Genomic DNA, 27,899 nt, shown 5'->3' with positions numbered 1-27,899 from the left:
TTCCCTTTCTCTTTCCCCTCCCCTCTCCTTCACATACGTGCTTTTACCCTAAGCTTGAACCACCGCCGCCGCTATCTTTTAATCCTACACCCATCCCCCACCCCATGTTTTTACCCTAAATTGAACCATAATGACGTTCTTTTTAGGTATGCCTTCACCATTCCTTCTCTCCCCCATGCTTTTACCTTAAGATTGTGCCACCATTGATGCGACGTTGTCGTTTTCGGATTTATGCCTCCCCATCTCTATTGTGTGCATGCTTTTACCCTAGTTTGTTACTCATTTTTAAACTGCAATATATGACCCTATATTATTCCAAGTTATTGTCATTTTATCATATAGAAAATGTGTGCATGGTTCAATTTTTCCTCTCCACTTTTTTGTAATGCAGGTTTGAGGTTGAAGATTAAATGTTAATGTTCAGTTTGGGCAAGTTCTTCGTGTTAAAATAAATATATTATTCTTAAATTTTGCATGTGCTATGTTTTGATAATGTTGCCATTCATTGCAATACATATGCCAATTTGGTGTCTTCTTCACATATGCCTGCGTAGAATTATTATTAGCTATATGAAGTGTTAGGATTCCAACATACTTGTACACATAAAAAAAGCATAATTGCTGGTATCATTTGTATGCCATGGAAAATATAGTGGTACCATATATTCAAAGAATCAAGATTTCTTACGAAGAATTGGCTGAATACCTTTTTTTCACTTATCTAGCATTTTCTTTTAATCTCGGTATCAACTTTCTGATAGAAACCGTGTGCGGTATTTTTCCTGAATTATGTTATTTCGCAATGATTCACCATGTGACTCGTATCTATAATTTCTGACGTAAATATCTGGTCAATGTTATGTATGCCAAGAGTTCTGTTCTCATCCATCTCTCTCTCTCTCTCTGTGTGTGTGCGCGCGCGTGTGTTTGTGTGTGTGTGTGTAAGCTGTGGAGAAAAACAAACACAAATGTTTCGTACATAATTATGATGGAAATAAAAAAAAATCAATGCAAACATATTTTTAAATCGTATAAAGAATTTTAAAGTGTCACCAACAATTTTTTGAAAAGCAAGAATATTTCTTTAAATGTCACTTCCATTGTTTTAGTGGTATGATTTTTTTACATCACAGAAACTTTTTTTACATTGTATACAAATTTTTCAAAAAGGTCGCGAACACATTTTTGTGTGATTTTATTTAAATATAATATATAATTTTTGGAATATACGATACATTTTTTACATTGTATAATTTTTTCAAAATGTCACATACATTGTTTTAAATTTGTGACATTTTTTAAACGTGGCAAACATTTTATGTACACATGACTAACATTTTTCTCATACTCCCTCAGTCCCTAAATATAAGCCTTTGTAGAGATTCCAATGCTGACTACCAGCGGCGGAGACAGGCCCCAGGCAGCCCGGGCGGCTGCCTGGGGCGTGAGACCATTTTCCTTCGTTAACTGTAGCAAACAGTGCAGCTACAGTGTGTATACAGTCTACAGTGCTTGAAGACTGCCTGGGACAGCCTGGGTCCTTGCCCCAGCCTGGCGCCGCCACTGCTGACCACATACGGAGTAAAATAAGTAAATCTACACTCTAAAATACGTCTATATACATATGTATGTAGTCTCTATTGAAATTTCTAAAAGACTTATATTTAGAAATGAAGGGAATACATGATTAAAATTTTCCATTTTGTCTTTACATTGTACATTTTTCATATACGGCAGAAACATTTTCCTGTACAAGTTAACATTTTCCAAATGCATGATAGATTTAAAAAATTATTTAAATTGTTTTCTATCTATATATATATATATATATATATATATATATATATATATATATATATATATATATATATATATATATATAAAGTCTATTAGGCACCCAGGGTGAAGAATAGCTTATTCCTCACCCTGGTCGATTCGACCGAGATACATCTTGCGTCCAACGTCCAACCAAGCCACCGTTTCACCCACGTAATAAGATTACAAAGGGATCGAGAAAGAGGCCCACCGCCCCTCGCCGTAAGATTACAAAGGGATCGAGGTATTTTTACGTTTTTGAGTTTGACTCGAGCCTCCTCACCTCCACGTCTTTTCCTAGTTCGCTGCGGACGGTTAGAAGCAGCGAACAGTATCGACTGCGAACGGCGGCATGGTGCTCAGCGATTTGGTTCATCTGGGCGCTCCCGATCTGCTCGCTCCGGCGCCCCTCGAGGTCCCGATCTGACTATAAGTCGGTGGATCTGGGTTCTCCCGATGGTGAAGTTGAAGAGGCCCTAGTGGCTAATGACATGACCGCCAGGAGGCCACCACAACCAGCGTCCTGGAGCTCTACCTCTAATCATTCTTCTACCACACATCATCACGTGCGTTCTATTGGTATGTACCCATCCTTGCCTGGTCCAATAATTTTCATTTGCATCAATCCCCAATCTGGTTCGTAGTAGACGTACATGTAGCAAAATAGAATCTTTGCCTCCAGGTTGTAGAATTTTTGGTCGACTAGTGTGCTGTTTCACATCGTCAAACCATGGAATAATTTCTGATCCTTCATGGACTGAATTGTTGAAATTCTTTTCCTTCTTGTCGTGCATACATCACGATTTCTTTCAGAAACCAAAAATCCTATTTGCCGGACTTCTAATTTTCAGAGTTTCCAGATAGTTATTTCAAGTTTAACAATTGGTTGTAATTTTGCTTCATCAGCTGCACCATATGCAAATACACATCTATTATTGGGATAAGTTTTTGTTCTGTCACTCAGGGTCATACTTGCTGCAGCTAGTAGCTGTTCCAAACATGATTGTAATGTTAATATGTTAATTACTACTACTTAATAATGATTCTGGAGGTGCTGCTAACATTTCCTATCTGCAGAGATAAAAAACACTGTGTGTGGGCTTCAGTAATGCGATTGATTTCTGTTTACAATGCATTAGTCTTTCCTATCATCTATGTGGGCTTCAGGGGGAGAGGAGGTGGGCAACCCCAATCCAAATTCTTCCCGTTTCAAATATATAATCGACTTCCATTTGCACTTGTCTTTGTTCTTCCCAAATTGCTAATTTGGTGCTCGGTTTTCGTGGATGCTGCAGATTGGAGAGATCACGAAAGGCCGAACATCCTGCCCAAACAGGCAATTTAGATTTTATTATATATGCTGGAATGTGTTCGATCAAACTAGAATTATTGCCGAAATTGTAAAAAGTACAGTAACACTGAAATATTTATAATATATAACTTCATAAAAGGAAAGGTGATGCAGCCCAACTTTGCTGCTCTAATTAATGCATGCATGCATGCTACGAATTGTCCAACTTTTCTGCTCTACTTGATTTACATGATATGAAAATACAGCCTCGGGTTTATTTGTCAAGTCCGGTCATTTTATCATCTGTACTCCAGCATTTAAATCATCTGTACTAAGAGGAGATGATTGCTCCTAGACCAAAAAATGTCACATATACAGGAGGACCAGCCCATAGGACCATTGCGAATATGAGTGGACTGTTCCCGATTCTTGTTTGAGTTGAATGGTGCTTGTTAATACGTTCAGAAAATCTGGCCTCTTCTTTTTTGCCCACAGATTTTTAACTGACGAAAATCATTTACGAGCTAACAATGGGAAAACAGCAATCTGTCAAAAGAAAGAAGTGCTTAACTATTGACTAATTTTAACTCACTATAATATGAGATAGTTTAACTGAGAATAATACGCTATATATTCCAAAGCAGCTTCATTTTAGTCCAAGGTTCTATGGATTTGCATTCGTGCATGTAACACAGTGGAATCTTGTTCTTAGTAACACTCTAATGTTTGTACGGTGGGTGGTTGTGGACTCGCAGCAGGCGCAGCAGTGGTGTAGCGTTGCCGGTGTTGCTCGCATCAGGTTACTTTGGCCGTTGTCATTCTTATAGAAGCAGTCTGCATCTCCTTCCACCACGACGGTCAGCATCTAGGCAGGCTTAATACTCCGACTGTAATATATTTTGAGATCTCGTATATTATTGCCCAGTTTGTGTGTTCAATCATAAATCTTTTTTTTGATAGATCATGTCGTTTATAGTTTACCTTTACTCGTACCATGATTGAAGGAATATCATTCAGTACTGTCACATACTCACATATTCCATGTACATGTTGCCTAAAGATTTAATTTCTCACAAAATGAAGCTCTACAGTTAGGAGTCTGCCTTCCAAAAAAACATTTCGGAGACTGAAAAGGTTTACTTTTTTTGCCCCCATGTTTGAATCTTATTGACTTGTGACTTCTTCTCATTGTTGGTTTCTGATTACTACTAGCTTATTCTAATCTAAACTATTGTCATGCATCCCCTTCATTACTGGCACAAATTTCCAACTACAATCTAGCTTGTATATTTCTATTTCTTATGTTCTTTGCAGAAAAGACGTTCTGTACAAATGTTGTCACGGATGCAAATTATCAGGTCAATTTTTTAAGCACATAATATTAGTGGTTTATTTTTATTGTTGGAATTGGAAATCATAAGTTTAAGGTTTCTTTTTATGTACAATTTGCTAATTTTGACCATTTGCATAGTTCTTTTACTTTTTGCTATGTTTGGTTTACCGCTTTGTTCAGTTATAGAAAGTACAATGCTAATTTCACAGTGCATACTGTTACTACATAAATCAAAGAATGCTCACATGATGGTCTGGTAATGATGGGTATGTGAGGGATATTAAGGTCATATAGGCTTACTTAACAAATCACAGAATGGATAATAGGAACCTAAACCCCGCTGTTTTTCTATCGAGGAGCGAGTTTTTCTTAAAACCTGCCTTTTTAAAGGTTTGTAGGGAAAGTTTCTGGCCAAATTGACTATACTACTAGTAGTCAGAGTTTTGATTTTCAGTTTCCGTTTTTTTTTGCCCTAGGCCAAGATGGTTGAATTTCGGACATTTTTAAAAAATGGCAAAATCTCGGACGAAATTGCAAGAAGAAAATTTGATTTTTTTTTAATGAACGGGCCGAAATTATTTGCCCGAAAGGGACTTATTTCGCCAAAGGCCGAGATGGCTGAAATTCAGCCGAAATTCGTTTTTTCCGCGACCGCGGAAATCAAATCTGACCAGTACCATGGCATAATATTTTGGTTTTGTACTGATAGAACGGCAAGTTACAGGTTAGTTAGAGAAATGTTACTGTAATCACACATCTCATAGGTTATTTAGATTCTTGTGTAAAACTATGGCAAAATTACCTGAAAACACATTTATGCATTCACACATTTCTTGGCATCTCACCTTGATTTCGAAATTCAGTCGGACAGGACCTAAATACATTTATTATTCATTGGATTTAGAACTCGCATTTGTTCAATATCATATGCTGTCTAACTTGTTATGCTCATTGATTGAATTTGCAGCATTTGAATTGCACTCAGAAGAGATGGAGGGCATTAGCTAAGGCTAAAAATGCTAGTGTAATATGGCCTTGCGTCTATCAACTTGAATGCCCGGGACATGTCCTCGCAAGCTTCTTCCTCTCTAACAAACATCAATCGTGTAGGTGCTAGTGGAAGAGCATGTACTACAGCTCAGAAAAAGACAAAGAAGCCATTGCCGCTGCTACTACAAGAAGATCAAGTATAATAAGAAAATTTCTTGTTATGGCTGCTGCTTAAATACCACTGAATTTATTCATTTGTTCATGTCAGATTTGTTATGGCTCTGTTATTTCAGTAACATTGTATTTCTCGTGTTTTCAAATGACAAATGATACCTGAATTTACACATCTATGCTATATTTTTTTTTATTATACTTGTCTCTAGTGAATACATTTCTTGAATTAGCTATGTCTGTTATTGATGTATTTCTCGGTTGTACCATGTTCAATTTCAATTCAAAATTTTCAGTTGGCATGGAGAATTACTTGGCTGTAGCATGCGTACTGATTTCAAGTCCCAACTCATTAATCCCCTCTCAAAAATGACCCTACTGTCAAAATAAAGGAAAGAGACTAGTTCAATTACCGAACTTCAAGCTGAATCACATTGTCAAACATTCCATTGAGATAATTTTGAACAATTACAGAGTAGTAGAGTATACATCCTCACCTTACCCTACACCTTGGTTACACCTCAGCTGCTAAGAGAAATGTCAGCAAACTAAAGAAAGATCAGCAAACACAACACATGCATTGTCTGCCTCCAGAGAACACTCCTATGTCCTGTTATTTGCACTTAGCAGTACTGACTGACAAGCGACAAGGGACACTAATTGCCGTGACGAGAGGGTCGGCGAGGAGTAGCACACCAGGCTGTCGCCAGGTCATTCCCAGTCCGCCATGGACGCACCTCCGTGGTCGCATTCAAGCAGGAAAATAAACATGCAAAAAAAATTCCATCCCCACATATAGTACAGATAATTATTGCAGTTTTTCCCATCACATACAGAACAATATTGCAATTGTTTCTTCACTAACAAATATGCAGCCCCAGCCCTCCATGACATGTGTATCAACACCTTGGCTTACTTGGAAACAGAATATTCATGCTCCATATACAATGTATAACATATATTTCAGAAACAGTAACTAATCAAACTCTGTCATTTAAGTTCAGCAACATTCCAAGTTACCTGTACTCATAATGTTTTGCTAGCTATCCAAGTTCAAGTCACATCAGTACCGAAGACATTTACATCTAAAAAGAAAACATATGAGCAGTGAATGGCATAAAAATGTACTGCCAATTAATATGGATTGGAAGGGAGTACAAAACTTCTCATGTCACCGATGCACTTCAGGTATCAGAAATTCAGGATGCCATTCTTTCTACCAAGATTACAGGCATCTTCAGGATACCATTCTTTCCCAAGATTACAGGCATCTTCAGGATACCATTCTTTCTACCAAGATTACAGGCATCTTCTGGCAACACTTTATGATAGATCATGGAGCTCATCAATAGAGTCAAATTCAGAAACAAACCTAGTTTAACGCAAAGTACAATTTTCTCAACCAATTAAAAGGAATATGCTCACAGAAGTTCACATGCCACTTCCGACATAGAAAGCATGTGCGGATAGACATGGTTAGAATTCAGCCAGCAGAATTAGCTACCATACACATGTATAGAATTCTGGCAAGGAACGACACAACACAAATGAACAGAATGAGAAGCCTCTGCATCAGCATCCAGACATCCTATGTTCCCAACTTTGTCTCTCGGCCGCAACCTTTTTGGTATTCTTCCAGGACATCCTCTGCTATGTCCTGCAGGGCATTTGAAATCATATGTCAATTCAGAACAGAGTTACATAGTGTGACCAACCATGTAAAGAGGATTCAGTACCTTCTGAATTTCACTCCACTACAGTGTGAATTCCCCTGCTACCCCAACTCAAAATCAACATGAACAATCAGAACCATGGCTGCTCGACCAGACAAGACGCTTCCACTGCGGTCTTCTCACGTGGGTCAGGGTGCTCGCCGGAGGCGCCTCCACGCCGGGATGCTGGATCGCCGGGACAAGCTCCCCTGCCGGCCGCCGCCATGGTTAGGCTACGGGCTAGGTTCTCCCATGGCGCTCCCTCATACCGGCCTGGCGGAGCGATGGTGTCATGTGACATTGAACCGGAGACACACTCGAAGCAACAATACTCCGCCTGTTAAAAATCTGCGCATGAAGATACAAAAGAAACGACATGCTGCTTAACTATTTTGTATGATCATAAGAAGATGGCTACAACAAAGCTCGGTTAGAAAGGGTGGGCTTTACATTAATTGAGCTCAGCTCAACGCATATCTATGAGTATCCAACAAGGAATGAACAACATCACATTGGTGCTTGATCAGGCACCGAGAATGGAGAGGCTGACGAGATCTGAGAGGAGATGGGGCGAGCTTGTACGGATTTGATGGGGACAGGTGGTGCTGACATCTTCACAACAGTGTCTCCAGTCCTGTTCTTGATAATTTAGGCAAAGGTTAGCAAAATGCTACTGCTGCAGCACAATGGAGCTCAGGATTTGTAGAAAGCACGAACTGAACTTTAGCCCTATTGTAATGTATTTAGTAGTGGTTAAGTTATCTTCTGACCTGAACTTGAACTACTTAATTAGTCCTATTGGCCACTAGCCGATTGGGACCAGCCATGAAGTTTAACTAGTTAACTTGACTACTGTAGTGGTTTCAATACTAGCGATTTTAATTGAACTAGCCAATTAGCCCCATCACTTGCAAACTTTAACCAGCCAAGAACAGCATAGATCGTAGCATTGCTGGGACAAACCAATCAATCGTGTGCATCCAACCGATTGGGATAAAGGAGCGAGAGGGGACAGATCACAGAGGAGGCGGGAGTGGACCTGGATGGTGTGGCTGATGAAGACGACCTCCAGGCCAACGCCGCTTGCAGGATGGCCGACGGCAGGATCGCGGTCGCTTGGAGGAGGAGCGAACGACTGTCCGGTAGATCGCCCCTGTCCTGGTTGCGGAAGTCGACGGTTTGCCGGCGCCTCGGCCACCGTCGCCATTGCCTCATCCTCCTCACGGTAAACGTAAATCCAGGGGCAGTTATGGTTCGTCGCTGGCACCCTAATAAGTTTTGCACAATCGTGAGACAGTCACCGTAATCTTACCTCGCTGGCACACCATAAGTTTACAACCAAAACTTACCACACAATATACAAGCACACGACCAATTATGAGGAATGTAAAATTATTACCTCACAAGCTTACGGGGGATGGAGGCAGGTTCGACCCGATGCATGAGTTGGCTGGGGTGAAGTAGCGCAACCCTGGGTGACATATAAAAAAAATATAAACAGTGGTAAAAAAGACTAAAACAAGAAAATGTGAAGAGAAAACAAAAAATGGATACATGAATGGTGTCAGCATGACTCTGCCACGTTGATACTGGGATGGCCCGGTAACAGCTCCCTATAGGCGACCCTATGCTTGGAATCGCAGCGGGCGATACATAGCAAATAAGTAAATTTACCAGTGTTGGTATCTAGCGGTGAAAAATCCACCATCCGTCGCTTCTTGTAGATTTGTGCCTTTGGACCCCACAGGGTTCTTGTTTCCGCCAACAATTCCTGGATACGAGATCTATACAAGAGGAATAAGGGGTGGACCCCGCTCGAGATAATATCAACCCCACGCCACTCGCTTTCCCACCACCAAACCTTCTCCCCCCTTCTCTCGTTTGTTCCTACTGGTCGCTGGTCGTCGTTGCCGGTTGCTCCTAGCTATTGCCACCACAAGTCTGGCTTCTCCACCAACGTCCGGCACCGGATACGGCTTCCGCGGCACCTAGCACGGCTGGACATACACAAGACCGGCGGTGGTGAGGCTATGCCACGAGGCCGGCGAGGAGAGACGCCAGATCACGCCGGCGGAAGAAGGATCCACTGTCGTGGGCGTTGGGGAGACCTGCTCCGGCGTTGTTCGACCACAACGGGCACCAACCACGACGGGTCAACGAGGAGGGTCGTTGCCGGATCCGACGACTCCAAGCATGGCTGGCACCGGATCTGGTGATTCATGAAGCCCACGACAAGATGCATCCAGCCCCACCCCAGGTAAGCACAACTCCCCTAACATCTCTATCTCTGTGTTTACTTCGTGATTGTTCTTTTATGGTACATGATTTGAGCTCCCCTTGCTTCTTCACCATATGGACAGCTCCCCCTACTTGTGTGATATATGGAACTATTACACTTGATGGAAGTGAAGTTGTCAAATTTAACTCGATGTGAAGATCTCGAGCAGATTGTGTGATATATGTGATATTGTTGTTCCGAAATTGAAATAGATATGTAGATATGTGGAATTGCTATATCTGTTGTGAAGACAGATTTGTGAAACTAATACCCGTGATGTGAAATGAAATTGTAATTGGAAAGTATTTTTTGTGTTGAAATGCTTTTTTTCTTCTTCAGAAATTGGAACGCATGTCTATGTATGTGAAACTCTACAACAAAAACAGTCAGTAGAGACATCCAATTTCATACCTAGTGACGCCTTATTTCATCTCTAGCCAACTATAGAGCCGTTTAAGCAAAGCGTCCTTGGAGCGCCTCCCTACGGACCGTCTCAAACAGATAGACACGCTAGCCAAGCGTGTCTTACATGGCATGAGACGCTTTCTAGGGACGTTCAAAATCGTGTCTACATTTAGAGACGTTGTGTTAGGCATGCTCAAAAATTGTGTGTACATGTAGAGACGTTATGTTAGGCATGCTCATATTACGTCTCTACTCATAGACACGTTTCATTCGCCTCTTATAGTCGTCTCTAAGTATACATAAGAATATTTATACAAATGGAATATTTTACTTCAAATATTATTTGATTACCCGCAAAAAAATATTATTTGATTAATTTCGAATTTGTTTCATCGTTTCAAATACAATTATTCTTAATGTCATGGTTGCACATGCAGATTGGTCAAATAATATTGTGATACGAAGACAACCTCAGTAACAACATCCAATGCATTAATTAGCAGGAACAATGTCTCCACTGAAAGTACTTGGAGTTCACAGCTGAATAATATGTAACATTCATATGAAACATGCAATGATGCAAATAAATAAGAAAAGGTCCTATAGACTGGAACTATTTTTGTCTATGAAGCTAAATTCTATACATAATCTAGAATATTTGTTCATTCAAAGATAGATTCATCAACTACTCCCGACTCCTCTAGTGCACTCCCTTTTCAAGTGCTCCCCAGCCACTCGTAGCTCCTTCAATGCACTCACTCTTCAAATCCTCACCGCCCTGAAAGGGAGAAAGAACAACATTTACATGAACACATGTTTATAGAGAAGTGCAAGATAAGAGATTCTTTGATGAAATTGTAAGAAATGTATCATACCAATGCTCTGTGGTTGTGCTGGAGGGGTTGGCTTAACTATTTTTACCTAAAAAAAGGAAGATTCCTGATAAATAACATATCACACATGTGCAGATTGGAGCATACACATTGCTTGAATGGGAACATACTTACATGTGAGCGAGGCCAAGCAATAACAGAACCCATAGCATCCCTTACTGTTTGGAATTTTTCATATGGTCTAACTAGTTTCTCATCTCCTAGATATGTACAGCCGCGAACACGAACTGCAACGTATTGCACTCCAAGCATGTTTCCTCCAACCACATATGTTTTCTCTTTACTCTCTAAAGTTCCTTTGGCCACAAGTTTGTCTTTGTTTCTCAAGTTCATCGAATACAACACGACTTCAACTTTATCCTATTTTTCAAGAAATGGAACATTTGTTATTGATGAACCTGAGAAGATTTCATTTTACACAAATAAGAACAATTTCACAAATAATTAGACCAACTATCCATTATATAATCATTGTCATCTGGATATCTAGCCTATATGTACCTGCTTTGTGACTTGGTGATGACCATGTGGCTTGGTTGCATTGCTATTTTGAGCATGATCATTCTGCAATTAAATAGGAATACGCGTGAAGGGAGACACGTGGCCAACTATAATCAAGAATGATAGCTTTGAAGAGTTCCATTACATGAAGTTAGTAAGGAGCCTTATTCCACACGCACTTTCGGTTGCGCACTTTGCTTTCAAATTAGATTAAAGTCTTATTACAAAATTATTTATTGTGAAAACTTTGCAAGAATGCAGCAAGCAAACAAATGAAGTTCAAGTCATGTAAATTTATACACTAAAAACAGGATTGACCTAATATTCAAGGGCCAGGGTGTTCCTCAACATCTATGCAAGGTTTCCACCAAAAAGACCATGTATGCAAGTTTGGTGTTTTATTAGTACTCATGTATCAATTCAAAATTGATTAATTAGTTTCTTTGAATACGAGATCTCTTGGAGCAGCAATGATATGTGTGTGACTAACTTTTGGTCCCATCGGGCCAAATCATGTTGCTGTTGTATGCAATACAATTTTTTAATACTTGGTTGAATCCGACTTATGATCTGCTAGCGGTGTCACGACATTTTTTGAAACGACCTTGTCAAAATGGGATTGGTGTTTCATAATAATGTCATTTACCTTGCACTTACATACAAAATTAGACAACCTCTTGTACAATCATTGTCATTTAGATATGTAGCATATGTTTACCTGGTTAGTGACTTGGTGAAGTCGTAAACTTGGTTCAGGGCCACCTTGCTGCACTGCAAGATTATTTTCAGCATGGACATTCTGCAATTTAATAGGAAAAGATGTCATCGTCATCATTGATAAAAATCTAGATAAGTCCTTGCACGTAGGTTAAGATTACTAGGAAGGTATATACGAACCCAAACAGGTTACAGTTGCAAACCAAAAGGTTAATATTTCACAAAGTTTTAACTTGATGATAAGATAGCTTTCCAATATTTAACTACTAAAAGGGTTCAACCAATCCCAAAATTACTGGCAGGAGATAATTGATAATTGAGTACAAGTTAGTTAACACACCTTAGTGATCACATGTTCATGTGGTAAATGCGCATTGCCACAACCCTCTTTTGATTTCGTTTGCTGCAACTCCTATTAAAGCAATAGTTCTAAGACATTAGAATGGATCTGCATTAAATAGTACATAAAAAGCCCATTACATTACCTGCATGGTAGTTTGTGGCTCCTGCACATCATTATTTGATTGTTCAAGAACATTATAAGATTCAGATTGGAGATTGTTATCTCTGTCATGTGGAGTGACCTGCAATAAAATTATTGTAATAGCATATCAGTGTTCATTAATTTCATCTTTGCACAAATATAACTGCTTTTGATATGCTAACTTGATAATTTTCTGTAGGAGAATCCACTTCATTTCTGCAAATCTCTCCAGGAAACTTTTTGGCAAGGAATGCAGCAATCATAGCCATCTGACCTCTGACATCCCCTACATCACCTTTGACTTCCTTTACATCACCTTTGACGTCCTCTACATCATCTTTGACATCTTCTACATTATCTTTCACCATGCGTACTTCAAACTGAAGATTTTCTTGGTCAGATTTCCCAACAAAAGTTATTCCCCGAGAAACATTTACTCCGCTCCAATACTTTTCATCATAGTAACCTCGAAGTTTTGCCCTTTTATCAAGTGCACCTTTAAAGGCTTCAGTATAATCGTCAATGGAAAGGCTACCATTATGATCGATTTTCCTTTTTTTAACTCCTCATTAGCTGCATCCTATTGAATAGGAATAATTATTAATTCATTACTATACTATGGAATAGATTGTATGTTGGACTGTAGACAAAATAAGTAGAATGTACCATTATTGTCCTCACATTGTCGCTTGTGTAATTGCCATCTTTTTTCTTATGAGCTTCATCCCATAGGTCAATCTTGTGGATCGGTGCTTTCCTTTTGATTTCCTAGCCAACAAAGTATGTTAGGTCCACTAATAGTTATTTTTGAAGATAATTGATTTGTCATGTAATAAAGACTATGAAAAGTATCATTGTCACCATCTCTTTTTGTAGCCTGGCATGGCTTTTTCTCCCGGTTGTGTGTGGATTCTTCTGTTGCTTCGCACACTCTGTGTTTTTCTCGCATAACTTCTGCAAACAAATTAGATGCAGACACGCAATGTTAGCAAACTAATTTTGGAGTTCAGTTTGAGCATGAGAGGATGAGATAATAACCATGTGTGAATCCTGGCACCACATTCCAACTAGAGACTCCCATTGATGCTTATTAACACCTATTGGAACATCACTAATAATTTCCTGGAGAGATCTCTCTTTCCGTTTGAAATATTTTTTCTTCAAGCGAGATTTGTAGGCTCTCCTCTTTTGCAAACAGTCATTAGGACCCAGTCTCGTGTAAGCTGCTTTGTCTCAGATGGATAGACAAATTTCTCCTTCAACAAAGTAAATTTAATTGTTTCATGTGAAATGACAATAAAAATGTATGTGATGATACATCAAAAAAAGATGTATGTGATGATACATCAAAAAAAGATATATGTGATGATGTACCTCTACATCCTTGATCATGTTGTTCTTTCTTTGGACAAATAATTCATTGTCCCATCTTGGAATGTTCAGTGGTGCAAATGTGGAGTTCTCTGCAACGTCGCTAAGATAGCTACTAAGAATGGAACCAGACCTTTCATTCGGAACACCTTTTTCGTTAGTCTCCACAATTATCTTTCCTCCATGTACCTGGGATAAATTCTTCAGCCGAAATTCCCCTACAATCTGCCGCATCTCTCCATTTGGCCCTGCAAGCATGAATATCCCAACACGTCAGAAACCAGTATAATAAAAACCTCATTCCGAAGAAGATTAGTCATGGAAACTTACAAATTATCTTGATTTGGCTAGTGGATTCATGAGATCTTCCTGGTACTATATTATCAATCTCTGGAGGACCTTGCAGATTTTCTTCAGCAAGCTGCACATGTTCTGCATCATGCATTGTAAGGTTCAAGTCCCGAAGTCGTCTTGGTATCCTCGCCATCGTTAATCTGCCAAATTAACAAAAACTACAGACCTCAACCAAAAGTTCAGTGCGGCATGGCATGTACAGAGAGAAAATGCCTTAAGTCTACAGCTAGCGTAGCTAACTCGTACACTGTTACAGAGAGCTGGAACATTCAGTTAGGCAAATGGCTACACATCACCTTGATGTCTCTTGAGCTCATGACACAATCTACAACGAGATGCTTCAGATTTTCAGTTTGCAAAACATGAGCTCAGTATACAATCTTTACAAGCAAGATTAGAAATAAACAAAGGGTCAAGCCTCAGTAAAACATTAAAAAGCCCTAATGACCGAGTTAGCACAGCTAAATCAGTGCACTATGTTACTTCCTGTACCAGCGAGATGGAAGATGCAGTTAGGAAAGCGGCTACACAGTACATTGATGTCTCTTGAGGTCATGACAGAATCTGCAGCGAGATGCTTCAGGTTTTCCAGTATATTCATCAGCATCAAAAACTACAGGGGAGTTGAATAGCTGTAGCACTAACAGAACAATAAATCTCAGTGCAAAAGCTTCAGCATTTGTACAATTCTTCATAGAACAGAGGTTGTGCTGAACGTTTCTTCAGACAACTAGATAATTGAGGTACAATTCTTCAGATAACAGAGGTTCTGGCCGCCTCGCCTCGGGCCTCGTCGCTGCAGGAAGTCTCGGGGTTCCCTGTGGCAGCTAGCCATGGGACGGGGGAGACTTAGGTCGGAGTTGGGGAATTCCAAGATGATTTTGTCTAATCACTTAGAGAATAGAGGGTTATCTGCTAATTGCGCTTAAGTGGATGGTTAAGGATCCCACCTTTAATCGGTGGCGTTCATTACAGATCTGAGGGTCCACGTAGGAATCTTCAGATTTTCACTGAGTACCTATTTCCACTAGATACTTCACCAATATCAAGCATGCAATGAGATCTAATTCTGCCTAAAAGTTAAGTTAATGCAAAGCAGCACATGAACAATCTGAAAGAACAATCAACAGTTAAGTGGTTTCACTAGTACAGACTATAGAACTACAAAAACAACTGCTCACCCAAACATTTTACAAAAAAAAACAATTGGGATGGGACTCTTCCCAAATGGTTCTGCCAACATGGTTTTTGGATATTTGTGCTACTAGTACCTATGCGTGATGTGGCTTAATGGGTGTTACCAGTTACTCTGTTCCTACCATGGAGCAGAGCTCCTGCAGGTTGCACAACCGGACAGCAAACCTTCACACCGATTAAGCCACAAGAAATCAATCTAAAGATCAACGAAACTCAGTATTTTCTGCACCAAGACTTGAGAGAGCACGTCACAATGATGAGGATCAATACGAACCTGGGGCGCAGCTACCCTAGGCAGGATGGCTGTACTCGTGCTTGCTCTGCTTAATCCACCTGTAGGTTGGAGACGAACTTGCTCGTTGCAGCAGACGATTCTTGCGACCTTCCCGCCCAATCGCCGCCGTTGGCCCCAACGCCTACACCAGCCGGTCTCTATCCCGACCTCCACGGCCTCCAATCGCCCGACCGCCCGCTCGCCGAGTCCCCGTCAGTCCGCCCACCAAGCCAATCGATCCCCGTTCATGTGATTGAGGCGATGCACATCAGCGAACGGATTGGAGGGATCCCATTAGATGGATTGGGATGGATTAGGAAGTGGAAGAAGAGAAGTGGAGAGATGGCGGCATGGGCGAGGAGAAGTGGAGAGAGGGCGGCGTGGCGGAGTGATTGGCGGGCATTTTTTTTTTCCAATAATAAGAGCACTGGCGCGCTATTTCCTGGCGGCAAATGGAAAATAGTTGCCCCAAATGCCAAAATGATTTCCTCCAAAAAATTGAGGGGAAAATGATTTCCTCCAAATGAAATAAGGGAGAAAAAGCCTATTTAGTTGTGTTGTACACAAACAACCAAAAAATGGGCCAGGTCACGTGCTCTATTTTTATTATTATTAGCATACATTGTGAAATGTTTTCTCCTAGAAAAAGTAGAATTCCATTGTATTATAATGTATAATGAATTTTTGCGTCTAAGGGCATCTTCAATGCCAACCCCCAAACCGTCCGCATACGTCTAGACTGCGCGGTGCGGACATTTTTTGGCGTCCAACATTGTGTTCTATCGGTCCGCTCGGCGGTCCGGACACACTTCTTCCCAAAAACCGCAAACAAAGTGGGGGGGGGGGGTTGCGGCGTCCGGACCGCTACCACGTCCACTTCTGACTACCCTGGCCGGCCCAAAAATCCCACCTGCCTCTCCTGCACTTTCCATTGAACGCCGACGCCGCTTGCTGCACCGCATTCATGTCGGCTCAGAGCATGCATCGGCTCGCATTGATGCCCGTGATTTGACCGAATGAGAGGGCGGCACTGACGGACATGACCACTCGGGCGTAGCCGCTTCAATGCGGACGTTGCGCACTGAGAAACCAACTCCGTCCGCTGCGCCGCATTGTAGTAGGCTGACTGCCACTTCGCCTGGCCTGGTCGTGGCCATTTAAGCCGTGCGCAAGCGATACATAGAGCCGCTTCCCCCTCCCCGACCACCGTCCCCTCCTCCACCCTGTCACCATCCCCGAGCCCAGCGGCGATGTGAAGTTCTCGTTCTCCATGTTAGTAGGCAGAGGCGGTGGAAGTCCCTTGTCTGGCAGTAGCGGCCCCATCTTCTCGTGGAGGCCCCACGTGAAGGAGGAGCCACCTTCCCCGATGCGTGCGTCCGCATGAAACGGGAGTCAACATCCCCCCAATGCCTCTGCCACGTGAAGGATGAGCCCGCATTGACAGACCCTCATCGCCGCCACGCCGCAATCGCCGCCCGATAAAGGAGGAGCTTCCACCCGTGATCATGAAGGAGCGTGGTGCATCCTCCACTACCTCGGAGGAGGTGGTTATGGCGGTGCGTCGGGCTCGAGGGCCATCGTATTTGAGGAGGAGCGCGCGGCGAGGCAACAGGAGCGGTACGGCTGGCGCAATGCCGCTCCCCGCTTTGCGTTCGTCAAGAGCGACGTGCCACCGGAATGGGTCCCCAACGACCTGGACCTTGCTGCCGCGTGGGCGCTCGACCGCTCCGTTACGACCGCTGAGACAGTCACCGGGCGCCGCAGCAGGAGGCGGAGCATGGTTGTCCTTGTGTCAAAATTTCATAATCCATATGGATACTTATTTGGGTTCAATTTTTTTGCCAATAGGCGGTGAATTGGTATTTCAATTTTATCTTTTATTCTGTTCAGCCAAAACCATTGAAAATTTCCCACAATAATAATCATATGGTTGTCGTAAACCTCGGAAAAGCATGCAATCATTGTGGCATGCATGAATTTTCTCGTAGTCACGGCCTAAGCCACGAATGATTTGTTGTACCTCATAGTACTTCTTTGGTAGTTGTGCCTGTGGAAGTGCATCAGACAAAACACCAAGTAGCGTTGTAAATGATTCTTGTGACCATCCATGTAAGCATTTCATGTGATACAAGGTGATGAGAAATGACAACTTAGAAAATGCTTTACATCCAGGGTATAACTCTGTGTTTGCATCCTCCAAGAAGCTTGCATACGTATTAGGTTTCTTCCTTGTTTGAGCATCTGCATTCTCATCCTCAACTGAATTAGGTACCATATTCTCAAATTCAACGCATCTAATTCACCATCAGATGTGCTTGATAAAGATTCACAACTGTTAGCCATAGCAAAGACAGCACTTAAGAGTCCTAGCATGTCATCCATCCTTCCATGGTTGCCTTCTCCAACAACATTCCTTGGGATGCCAGGAATAGAAAAATTGCCACTGTTATCTGATACATGAGCAAATGCAAATGATGGTTCACTGTAATCCTCTCCATGGCAAACCCACTTAGTGTAACCTTGAAGAATACCATCACATCTCAAGTGAGTTTTCACTCCATCATAACTCTGCATAGCTTTATTTCGGCAATTTACACAAGGACAGAGAATTCTATCACCAGCTGGAACATCATGGAATGCAAAAGACAGAAATTGTTCGACACCATCTTTGTAAGCAGCACTAGCTCTTGGTTGACTCATCCAACCTCGATCCATCGCCCTTTGATATGCCGAAGTAATTAAACAAAAAAACACATATGTCAGTGTATAACTTCACATGTGTTATTTAAGAGATGAAAGCTGATTTAAATCTTTTTGCAAGAAAAGCATGGAATACATAGATATTTTAATTCAATGATTGGATCCTAAAATATTTCATCAACCTTGAATTGAAAAACATCAAAAGAAATGTGCCATTGTAGGTTTAACTAGTATGCAAAGACGCCACTCAGTTCAATACAATTGCACATATGCTGCCATCTTTCTCCCCCTAATCCCAACTCTGGCTACATCGAAAGGAAACACACACCACATGAAAAAACAAAAATATAAAATAGGACACATGATTGATATTATATATGCAGGGCCTTCAATTATCTAGAAATATTTACTCTTTCTAATTGCTGTAGGGACTTCTTTCCTTCTGCAAAACTACTAAGATTGTTGGACTATCTAAGTATCCAAACTGAGCATAAAAACCATATAATAGGGTGCTTTAAAAAACAACTGTGTTAATTTCCCTGCTTTATATCATCATGTTATTGATGATCTTGTGCATCTCAGGTAAGCACCATATACAAAAATCAAGGTACAACAGAAGGTAAAAAGGCCAATGATCACAGTCAGTATTATTATATATACAGTTATCACCATACTGGAAATACACTCCTTCCCAATTACAGAAACCTGGAGGATATGTGCAGCCACCTGAATGAAAAATGAAAAGCATGTATAAAAGGGCGTTTGCAATGCAATCTAAATAATTAGTGGGCTGCACTGCATACACGTCATATCTATTTGTTCTAAGGATAACAGGAAAAGGGATATTAAGTTGGACTGATTAACAAGTCAGATAAGACATCATTGAACAAGAAACAGAGAACATATGTGATGATCTACAATACTAGATTGAAACTTAAGACCAATTTAACACCCTAGTTTGGTTAAAAGCTTACTTTGCCACAACTAAGCCAAAAGTAGTAATTGTTACCCCTCAGGACAGAGTGTGGCTTGCCACAAAAGTGTGGCCAAAATATACTCCTTAATCATGTGACTAGTAAAGTCGCAAGCCACAACTGTGTCAGCCAACCGAACACTCACTCACCTCAGAAATTATGTGTGCCTAACCATAGGTCTGGCAACATTTGGCTGGAAACCAAACAGTCCCCAAGTGACTTGCAATTGTTGAAGGGTAGCCGGTCGCATATTTTTACAAAGTTAGCAAGCAGGGCCTAAGAGAGTAATTATCAAACAGTGCATTCTAATGCACACGATCAGTTGCTGCATGTGTTTACACCTTCAGGAAAAGGGGATTTTTTAGGATACACTACCACTTGCCTCATTGGCGCATGGTAGGATACGCTGAAAAGACAACTTAGGTGAGTGGCATGTTGCTGATTTATTTATAAAAAATCATGGAAGATTGCAGCTACTTACTTGCATTATGGAAGTTACTGTGCTCTTCAGTGTTATAAGCATGATTCAGCTTCATACATGCTACATATATTGTTTCAGTACCGAATAGGTTGTCCACTTTACATCCAATGCTTGATACTTCTGGACAAATGGTATGTCTCTCTAGAATTTAAACTCAATTCTTAATGATACAACAAAATAGATAAAAAACATGCCAAAAACTTCAAGAAAAGAGTATGGGATACAAAAGAGGTACTTTCTCGAGTTGAGATTGAAGGCGGGTTGTTTGAAGCCAAAGGCGGTGGTCCAATCTATGGTTGTTCCAATTTGTGGAGTTGATTCAGTCCAACTGAAACACTGGGTGTTGAAACTTGCAATGAAATATATCTTCCTCTTCTTTTTCTACAAAATGAAATGAAATTGATATTAAAATGCATTCCCTTCCAAATCAACAATATGTTATACATATACACAGTCCCCTGCATATTCGCTGATACACAATTTTTCAGTTCAAATTTAATTTCATTTTCATCATACACTGATAGGAAGAACAGAAGAGAGAGCTTTCTCAGAAAATACCCCTGTCCCAGCCTGCTTGCTATTTGTTGACAGCAAGTCCTGTCCTGGGCGGCAGAGTCCGGCCGAGCAGGCGAGCAGCCCGGGATTGGCAGGAGCAAAGCGCCAGAGCCGGCGCGGCAGGCGGCGGCCACCGGCAGGAGCAGGCGTGGAGCAGCACGTCCCTAGCGACCAGGCAAAGGGCCGGGGACGACCGAGGAGCGCCGGAGCAAAGGGGCCAGGGGCAGTCCTTGCGGACGGCATTCACTGGCGGCGGACGCGGCGCACTGGCAGGACTAGTTGCAGGAGGCAGGAGATGGAGTTGGTTGTTGGAGGCTATGGAGATTGGGAGGGGGCGCATGGGTGGAGGAGGAGCCAGGCCGTCGGCGGCGGCGGCATAGATGTGCGGCTCAGGACGTGGCGGCGGGTAAGGTGAAGGAGGGCGCGCGCTGAGTTCGGTACGTGGGCTCGTTTTACTGCATAGATGGGCCCTGTAATTTCCTTTTTCTGCAAAAAAATACTTTGGTTTTATTATTTATTTGTTAAACTCTTTCATGTATCCTAAAACGTCTCAAAAATCGTCTGTACCTATTTACACATGTAAAAAATAATAAATGATATATACCCTAAAATTAAGATTTGTGACCGTACTTATATCGTCTCAAAAAGCATGCCTACGTACTAGATGCTTTCAGTATAGAGACGAATATAAAAGCGTCTTAGAAAAAACGTGCCTACTGACATGTTTTGTTGTACTGTTGTTTCTTCATTATGTGAATCAGAACTGGCAAGTTCATTTTTTACATGATTTATGTGAGTACTTTGAAATAACCAGTTTGACTCTTTTTCGCAATATGATATTCGAATAACTAAAATATAGTTCGTTCATTTAGAAGTTAAAATATAGTGAAACTGGTATGTGCATGAAATATTTCACATTTTAAATTTTATGTTTTCCATGTGTGCATGTAAAATTCATAAGGAATATCTAGATGTGCTTTTGTCTGAGGTTTGCCATCTCTTTTCCATCTCCCCACCCATGCTTGTTACCGTAAGTTTGAGCTCCCCCTCCTCGGCGTCACTTCTTTCTTTCACCTTCCCCTCCCCTCTTCTTCACATATGTCCTTTTACCCTAAGCTTGACCCACCTCTACTGTTATCTTTTAATCCTACGCCTAACATGGCCCCACCCCATGTTTCCCCTAAGTTGAACCATCGCACCGCTCTTTTTAGGTATCTTTTCCCATTCCTCTCTCTACCCCATGCTTTTACCCTAAGTTTGCGCCACAACTAATGTGACATTGTCATTTTCTAAGCCTCTCCACCTCTTGTGGCTGCACGCTTTTACCCTAGTTTGTTACACATTTCAAAATTACAATATATCACCTTATATTATTCCAAGTAATTGTCCTTTTATCATATAGAAAGTTTGTGCATGGTTCAATGTTTTGTCTCCATTTTTTTTGTAAAGGAGGTTTGAGGTTGAAGATTAAATGCTCCCAAGAGCCGAACTAGATTTCTAGTTTGAGGTTGAAGATTAAATGTTAATATTCAATTTGGGAATGTTCTTCATGCAAAAGTGAATATAGTATTCTTAAATATTGCACGTGCTATGTTTTAATAATGTTGCACTCATTGCAGTACATATGTCAATTTGGTGTCTGGTTCACATATGCGCGCCTAGAATTATTATTAGCTATATGCAGATTTTGTTATTCCAACATACTTTTGTTTAATATAGTATGGATTTCTTATCACATATGTCACGCGGTAGAATACCAACATACTTGTACACATGTAGAAAAGCAGACTCGCTGATATTATCTATATGTCTATGAATATTGTGATACCATATATTCTGGGAAGCAATATTTTTTATGAAGAATTGGTCGAATATCTTTTTCTTCACTTATTTAGCATTTTCTTGTAATCACGGTATCAACTTTCAGACATAAACCCATGTGTGGTACTTTTTTTCTTAATTTATTAAATTTCACAACGATCCACCGTGTAACTGGTATCTATAATTGCTGATACCAATATATTCAATCAATGTCATTTATGATGAGAGTTTTCTTCTCATCCATCTCTCCGTGTATTGCAGAGGAAAAAAGACATAATATGTCACGTAAATTTTGTAATGGAAACAAACATATTTTTAACCTACGCGGACATTGTTTCTTACATCGTATAAACATTATTAAAGTCTCATGAACATTTTTTAAAACACAATAATATTTCTTAAACCATCACTTATATTTATTTTAATGATATGATTTTTCTTACATTACATAAACTTTTATACATTGTATTCACATTTTTTGAAAATGTCACAAACACAAATTTTGAAACTTGTGAACAGTTCTAAACTGTAACCTACATTTTTTTTATTTACAAAACATTTTCTGAATTTATCAACGCTTTTTACATGGTATCAATAATTTTTTAAATGTTGCACATTTTTTAAACACGTAAAAGTTTAAAATGACAAAAAAAATTGCGCACATGACTAACAGTTTTCGTTAACACATGACTAACTTTTTTCCTGACATTCTACATTTTTCATATATGTAGAAACATTTGTTTACACGTTAAACATTTTTCAAATGCATGATTAACATTATTTAAAATTCTCTGTAAATTTTTGGCATATATATATATGTATATATTTAGAGTATTTTAAAATATAAACATTTGTAGAAAAATATAATAAATGTGAAAAAAAACAGAAGGAAATAATGGGAAAACATGAGTGACGTGAGCGTGACACAGCCACGTGGTTACTGTGTCGGCCCAGCAACGAGTCTATGCTAGGAATCGCAACGAGCGGCACATAGGCCCCCAACCCCCAAATCTCCCCTTTCTTTGTTCTTCTTATCTATGTCGTCGTCCTGCTGACCACACATAACTGGAGCCGTGGACGCCATGGCCTCCTCCGAAGCTTCGACGGGATCTTACCATTGTTGCGTCCTCCCTTAGCAACCGCCACAAGCGAGAACAACCTCATTTCTTCTGCTCTCTCTCTCTCTCTCTCTCTCTCTCTCTCTCTCTCTCTCTCTCTCTCTCTCACAGATTCCCCGAACCACCACCACCGCCTATCTTGTCCAACTTTCCCACGAAGAATAAGGGCATGAACTATGCTACAGCGTGGACATCTGCTCCACCGATCCATGTCAGATAAACAGCCGATGTGGAAGAGAGAGGGAAAAAGTAGTGTTGTCAGAGTAAAACGGTCTCTTGCAGAGGAGTCCGCTGCCTCGCTCAAAAGTAGAGGGAGCAGTGTGCTGCATGTGTGAAGGCCCACTGGTAAAGTAAGAGAGAGAGCTAGGAAACAAAAATTAAGTGTGGTCCTGTGATGCAGCGTTGGCAGCTGGGGCAGCACCAGCACCAAGGTGCTGCCCCCATTGTACATGCCCTAAGAGGACATGACTGCACAACCACATGCTGCAAGAGTGAGTCCACTTTTTTGGGCAAATAGGACAGCGACAAGCACATGTGGCTACCGGTGCCACAACTGCGCCAATGGTCAGCACCTGAATAGATTTACTGTTTTGTTTCTCAAGTTGTATGCAGGCGAAATTGGGGATCGACGTATTGCATGAATGCATGCCTCATGGATATGTCCATTTTTTATGTATCGATGGTGTTTGTGACTACCGCTTATTTCTTAAGTATGATAGTAGTATTATCCATCATATTTTGTTTTTCTATCTATGATACTTGATGTTAATGTTCAGTCTAGGCAAGTTCTTCGTGTTAAAATAAATATATTATTCTTAAATGTTGCATGTGTTATGTTTTGATAATGTTACATTAATTGCAATACATATGCCAATTTGGTGTCTTGTTCACATATGCGTGCGTAGAATTATTATTAGCTGTATGAAGTATTAGGATTCCAACATACTTGTACACGAATTAAAAAAAACATACTTGCAGATATCATTTGTATGTATATGAAAATATAGTGGTATCATAGATTCAAGGAAGCAAGATTTCTTATGAAGAATTGGTCGAATACCTTTTTTTCACTTACCTAGCATTTTCTTGTAATCTCGGTATCAACTTTCTGATAGAAACATGTGCGGTATTTTTCCTCAATTATTTTATTTCGTAATGATTCACCATGTGATTGGTATCTATAATTGCTTGCGTTAATATCTGGTCAATGTTATTTATGCCGAGCTCTCTCTCTCTCTCTCTCTCTCTCTCTCTCTCTCTCTCTCTCCCCGTTGTGGAGGAAAACAAACGCAAATGTTATGTACATAATTTTGATGGAAAATAAAAAAAATCAACGCAAACATATTTTTAAATCGTATTAAGATTTTTAAAGTGTCACGAACATTTTTTGAAAAGCGAGAATATTTCTTTAAATGTCACTTCCACTTTTTTAATGGTATGATTTTTACATTACAGATACTTTTTTAAAATTGTATTAACATTTTTCGAAAAGGTCACGAACACATTTTTGTGTGATTTTAGTTAAATGTAGCATTTTTTTTGGAATATATGAAACATTATTGACATTGTATAATTTTTTTCAAAATGTCGCATACATTGTTTTAAATGTGTGACATTTTTCAAACGTCACAAACATTTTTTGTACACTTGACTAACATTTTTCTCATACTTACTTTGTCCCTAAATGTAAGTCTTTTTAGAGATTCCGGTGCTGGTATCTAGCGGTGAGGAATCCACCATCCGTCGCTGCTTGTAGATTTGTGCGTGTGGACCCCACAAGATTCTTATTTCCGCCAACAATTTGTGGATACGAGATCTATAAAACAGGAATACGGGTGGACCCCACACAAGATAATATCCCCCCTCTCTCGTCTGTTCTTACTCGTCGCTGGTCGCCGTCGCCGGTCTCTCCCAGCTATTGCCGCCACTAATCTGGCTTCTCCACCAACGTCCGGCACCGGATACGGTTTCCGCGGCCGGCACCTACCACGGCTGGACATACACAAGACCGGCGGCGGCGAGGCTGTACCACGAGGCCGGTGAGGAGAGAATGGCAGATCACGCCGGCGGAAGACGGATCCACTGTCGTGGGCGTTGGGGAGACCTGCTCCGGCGTTGTTTGACCACAGCGGGCACCAACCACGATGGGTCAGCGAGGAGGGTCGTCGCCGGATCTGGCGACTCCAAGCATGACTTACCCCGGATCTAGTGAGTCATGAAGCCCACGAACAGATGCATCCAGCCCGACCCCCAGATAATCACAACTCCCCTAACATCTCTAACTCTGTGTTTACATCGTGATTTTTGTTTTATGGTACATGATTTGGGCTCGCCCCCCGCCCCCCCTTTGCTTCTTCACCAGATGGACAGCTCCCCCTACTTGTGTGATATATGGAACTGTTATACTTGATGGAAGTGAAGGTGTCAAATTGAACTCGATGTGAAGATCTCAAGCAGATTGTGTGATATATGTGATATTGTTGTTCCGAAATTGAAATAGATATGTAGATATGTGGAACTGCTATATTTGATGTGAATACAGATTTGTGAAACTAATACCCGTGATATGAAACGAAATTGTAATTGGAAAGTATTTTCTGTGTTGAAATGCTTTTTCTTCCAGAAATTGGAATGCATGTTTATGTTTGTGCAATTGTTGTTTCAGTAACCATCTAGCAAGCTCGTCTGTAATATGTGGGCAGATTTAATTGGCTTTGGTTGGTAAGGTCAACGATATGATCGATGTGCTATCATCCCCTATGTACTCTGGGCATCTGGCGCATCTACAAACCTCCCCTTCACTGTACGCAACTACATCCCTATGGAGATATTGATCAATCCGCCCGAGTTCAAATATTAGCGCTCACACTTATATGTACATGTGAGCATTGTTCGGCAGAAGTATTTTGATATTTCCGGATTTATCGTCGGTCCCATTGATTTTCATGGATTTTCAGTGACTGCGCGTCATTGTTGAACATCGTTCAGAATAGGTACAAATACGGCAGGACTGCTAGAAAGACTAGAAGAAGATGTGCGTCATGCACATGCATGAAATGGAAAACCCAAGAAAACTGAAAGTTCCAAGAGCATGCCTTGGGCAAGGGGGTCAATGGACACATTGAACCAGCAGCTAGTATGTACGTGTTCAATCCACGGCCAGAGCAACAGTCGTGCATCCATGCAGGTTTCTTTTGGAGAATTTGCCGCACGGGGAAGTCGAACTGCTGCATGGACCTCCAACGAATATACTGTCAAGATAGACCTGGAACCCCAACATACATGTGGAAAAACTAGATTCGGCGGGTGTGGCCAACATTTTACCGACACCTCCCACACCCATCTCTATAGTCTGCACTCTGCACAGCTCTAGGTGAGCTCACAAACTCAACAAATTACCTTTGTTGCATCGATCTTTTTCTCTTGGTCTATCGATCCAGCTCAAGGTAGGAGCTTCACATATATATAACACATACCTTGTGCTGCTTAATTAATTCAATTCTAGGAGGTTGTTGCACCGGTCGAGCTGAACATAACCACATGATTTGGTGATCCACGTTAACACATGTACTCAACTACCCAAGTCAAGTAGAGTGCAATTGTATTGTAATTTGTTTCTCCATTGTGGTGGTGGTAACTACACCAACTGAGGTGAACACACAACAATGGGTCATAAACACATAAATTCAGTGCATGCAATAATATCTTGCTCCCATTTATGTCCGACTGAATGTCGTGCAAGCAGCTGGTGGTTGTGTACGATATGTGCTTGAGTAAAGTTCCAATGCATTGTGATAGAAAATTCTCTACTTCATACGAAACCGTCACCGCCAACTAGTTATGTAAGATGAAAATTCATGTAAACCACATGTATTTATCCTAGGGGGTCGGTCGATGTGGATAGTATGGATTTCTTTTGACATGTCTCTTTTAGGGGTTGGGTTTCACTATCTGATATCTAGCAGGTTCAACACTATCGATATAGGAACCACCTATGCATCAGTAAACCGATTTTCTTGTTTCGGTCGGCATTGCTAGAGCCATCATTCTCTTTTTAGTTTTGACTCTGGGTCCGGTACAGATTGACGCGGAGGATAGGGATGGGAAAAGAAGCCCTAGCTTTGGGAAAGACCGGATCATAACATGAATTTCAGGGTATACTTAGTAGATGCAGATCTAGGTACTCTTTCTTCCCGAGATGGGAAATGGGCCAAGCCGATCCGTTGTTGGCTCTGAAAGTGCATTTGCTAGTTCGAAAGAAGCTGAATCCGGGTGCCAATGGGATTCAAAATGATTCTTATGTTTCGTAGCATTCTGTGCAGACTCACTTGGTAAATAGAAGGGTTGTGGGTTCATCTTCCTCCTTCCCTGGCTGCACAGTTCATCTTCCACCTCCATCAACCATCCTGTCACGGCCTAACGCATGTCGCCACCACCCACGGTCGGCCGACATTGCCAAGCAGC

General features: G+C 41.0%; 1 protein-coding gene and 2 long non-coding RNA genes across 8 annotated transcripts; 1 reads left to right on the top strand and 2 right to left on the bottom strand.

Moving 5' to 3' along the window:
* Positions 1-6,910: 6,910 nt before the first annotated feature.
* LOC123173906 (uncharacterized) lies at positions 6,911-8,565 on the bottom strand. Its single transcript, XR_006486625.1, has 3 exons — positions 8,352-8,565; positions 7,337-7,946; positions 6,911-7,257 (listed from the first exon to the last, which is right to left on the bottom strand). It is a non-coding gene; the product is annotated as an uncharacterized lncRNA (long non-coding RNA).
* Positions 8,566-9,158: 593 nt separating this feature from the next.
* On the top strand, positions 9,159-13,438 carry LOC123173895 (uncharacterized). The gene is made up of 2 exons (XR_006486614.1): positions 9,159-9,569; positions 12,790-13,438. It is a non-coding gene; the product is annotated as an uncharacterized lncRNA (long non-coding RNA).
* Positions 13,439-17,871: 4,433 nt separating this feature from the next.
* LOC123182750 (uncharacterized) lies at positions 17,872-20,912 on the bottom strand. 6 transcript variants are annotated; one of them, XR_006492309.1, is made up of 4 exons: positions 20,500-20,912; positions 20,177-20,322; positions 19,161-19,212; positions 17,872-18,505 (listed from the first exon to the last, which is right to left on the bottom strand). XR_006492309.1 is itself a non-coding variant. In XM_044595409.1 (3 exons), the coding sequence occupies exons 1-3, from the start codon at positions 20,737-20,739 to the stop codon at positions 20,040-20,042; spliced, it is 429 nt and encodes a 142-aa protein (XP_044451344.1). In that variant the 5' UTR covers positions 20,740-20,912; the 3' UTR covers positions 17,872-20,039. The 6 variants fall into 6 exon arrangements, 3 of the variants coding, with proteins under 3 accessions (XP_044451344.1, XP_044451345.1, XP_044451343.1); XR_006492307.1 differs by having other exon boundaries at positions 19,161-20,322; XR_006492308.1 differs by lacking the exon at positions 19,161-19,212 and having other exon boundaries at positions 19,942-20,322.
* Positions 20,913-27,899: the final 6,987 nt, after the last annotated feature.

This window comes from Triticum aestivum, chromosome 1D (genome assembly GCF_018294505.1).
Source record: "Triticum aestivum cultivar Chinese Spring chromosome 1D, IWGSC CS RefSeq v2.1, whole genome shotgun sequence".
Lineage (NCBI taxonomy): Eukaryota > Viridiplantae > Streptophyta > Magnoliopsida > Poales > Poaceae > Triticum > Triticum aestivum.
The sequence above is the reverse complement of the archived record's forward strand: the minus strand, read 5'-3'. Positions and strand labels throughout refer to the sequence as shown.